The sequence below is a fragment of the Mizuhopecten yessoensis genome, unplaced genomic scaffold (genome assembly GCF_002113885.1).
Source record: "Mizuhopecten yessoensis strain PY_sf001 unplaced genomic scaffold, ASM211388v2 hete_35888360, whole genome shotgun sequence".
Classification (NCBI taxonomy): Eukaryota; Metazoa; Mollusca; class Bivalvia; order Pectinida; family Pectinidae; genus Mizuhopecten; species Mizuhopecten yessoensis.
This window is the reverse complement of record NW_018480835.1, coordinates 1-1,202: the sequence shown is the minus strand read 5'-3', so window position 1 is coordinate 1,202 and position 1,202 is coordinate 1. Positions and strand designations below refer to the sequence as shown.

General features: G+C 34.2%; 1 protein-coding gene across 1 annotated transcript; it reads left to right on the top strand.

Moving 5' to 3' along the window:
• Positions 1 to 348: 348 nt before the first annotated feature.
• Positions 349 to 1,100, top strand: LOC110443973 (FYVE, RhoGEF and PH domain-containing protein 1-like; the record flags this gene model as incomplete). Its single annotated transcript, XM_021488426.1, has 2 exons — positions 349 to 497; positions 944 to 1,100. Coding segments are annotated over 2 exons (306 nt in total), but the record flags the coding sequence as incomplete, so codon positions are not given.
• Positions 1,101 to 1,202: the final 102 nt, after the last annotated feature.

The following is a 1,202-nucleotide window of genomic DNA, read 5'->3' as shown; positions in this document are numbered from 1 at the left end:
CCTCAGATCCTTATAATGTCGCTCTAACTAACTAAGCCTCCTGGTTAACAGAACTGTCCTGGCCCAATTGTGCTAAAATATAAAGTTATAGGGGATGTTGCTGTATTTGAAAATTACTCTGCAGTGGGACAGGCATCCTTAAGTGTGACTTTGATAATATCTTTGTTTACGGGTCAGTATGTGTACTGGCAAAGGCGATGGCACTGACTACACCTTTGTTGTGTGAGACAAAGACATATTTCAGCAGTGATGTCAGGTTTTGCCAAAAAGAAAATCTGATTTATTAACTATTTGTTCAAAATACCTATGTCCTTAATCCTGTATCAAAGTTTTGTATTTTTTTTTCAGATTTTCCAAGTTCGTGTTCGTGAGGAGAACAAGACCCACAACTTCCTATCGGCGGACGTGATGAATCAGATGTTCTCCAATATCACTAGTATATACCAGTTCCATAATAACTTCCTCCTACCCCAGTTAGAAAACAGGATGAAGAACTGGTAAATATACTAGAGTTATTCTTGAAGGAATTATGTTCCTTTTTTTTTTTTTTTGGATTTTTTCTTTTTTAAACACTCATCTTCACTTTGTATATCTAATTGTTCAAAACACATCTTTAATCTCTTCCTTCAAACCACACTGTAGATACCACATATACAACCCATATTATGCAATTTTGTAGGTCATGCAAATTGTCTGGAAAAAAACATTGACTTTTTCTTACAAACATTGTTATTACTAGTATAATATTTTAGGTATTGATGATAACATATGTCCGAACATTTTCAAGGTCATGAGGTCAAAGGTCATTACCATAAAACACCATATGCGGCTGGATTTCACTCAACATAAATGTTAGTCTGTTTAAATACTTCTTATCAATGAAGACCAAAATATTCTTAGTGACACCTTTCCTTTGAATACTTTCATGAAATTTCTTTTACAGGGAATCTGAACCAAAAATTGGAGACCTGATGCGAAGCAATGCTCCCTTTTTGAAGCTCTATACAGAATATGTGAAAAACTTTGATCACGCCATGAACCTGATCAATGTTTGGTCGGAGAAGTCTTCAAAATTTGCAGCCATCATGCAGGAAATACAGGTAACAGAGTGTTCAAAAATAGGTAAAGCTCAGTTTAATAAAAAAAAAAAATATTGTCATGTTATAGTATCTGTTGTTGGTCATTTTCTGTTAATTCTTGAA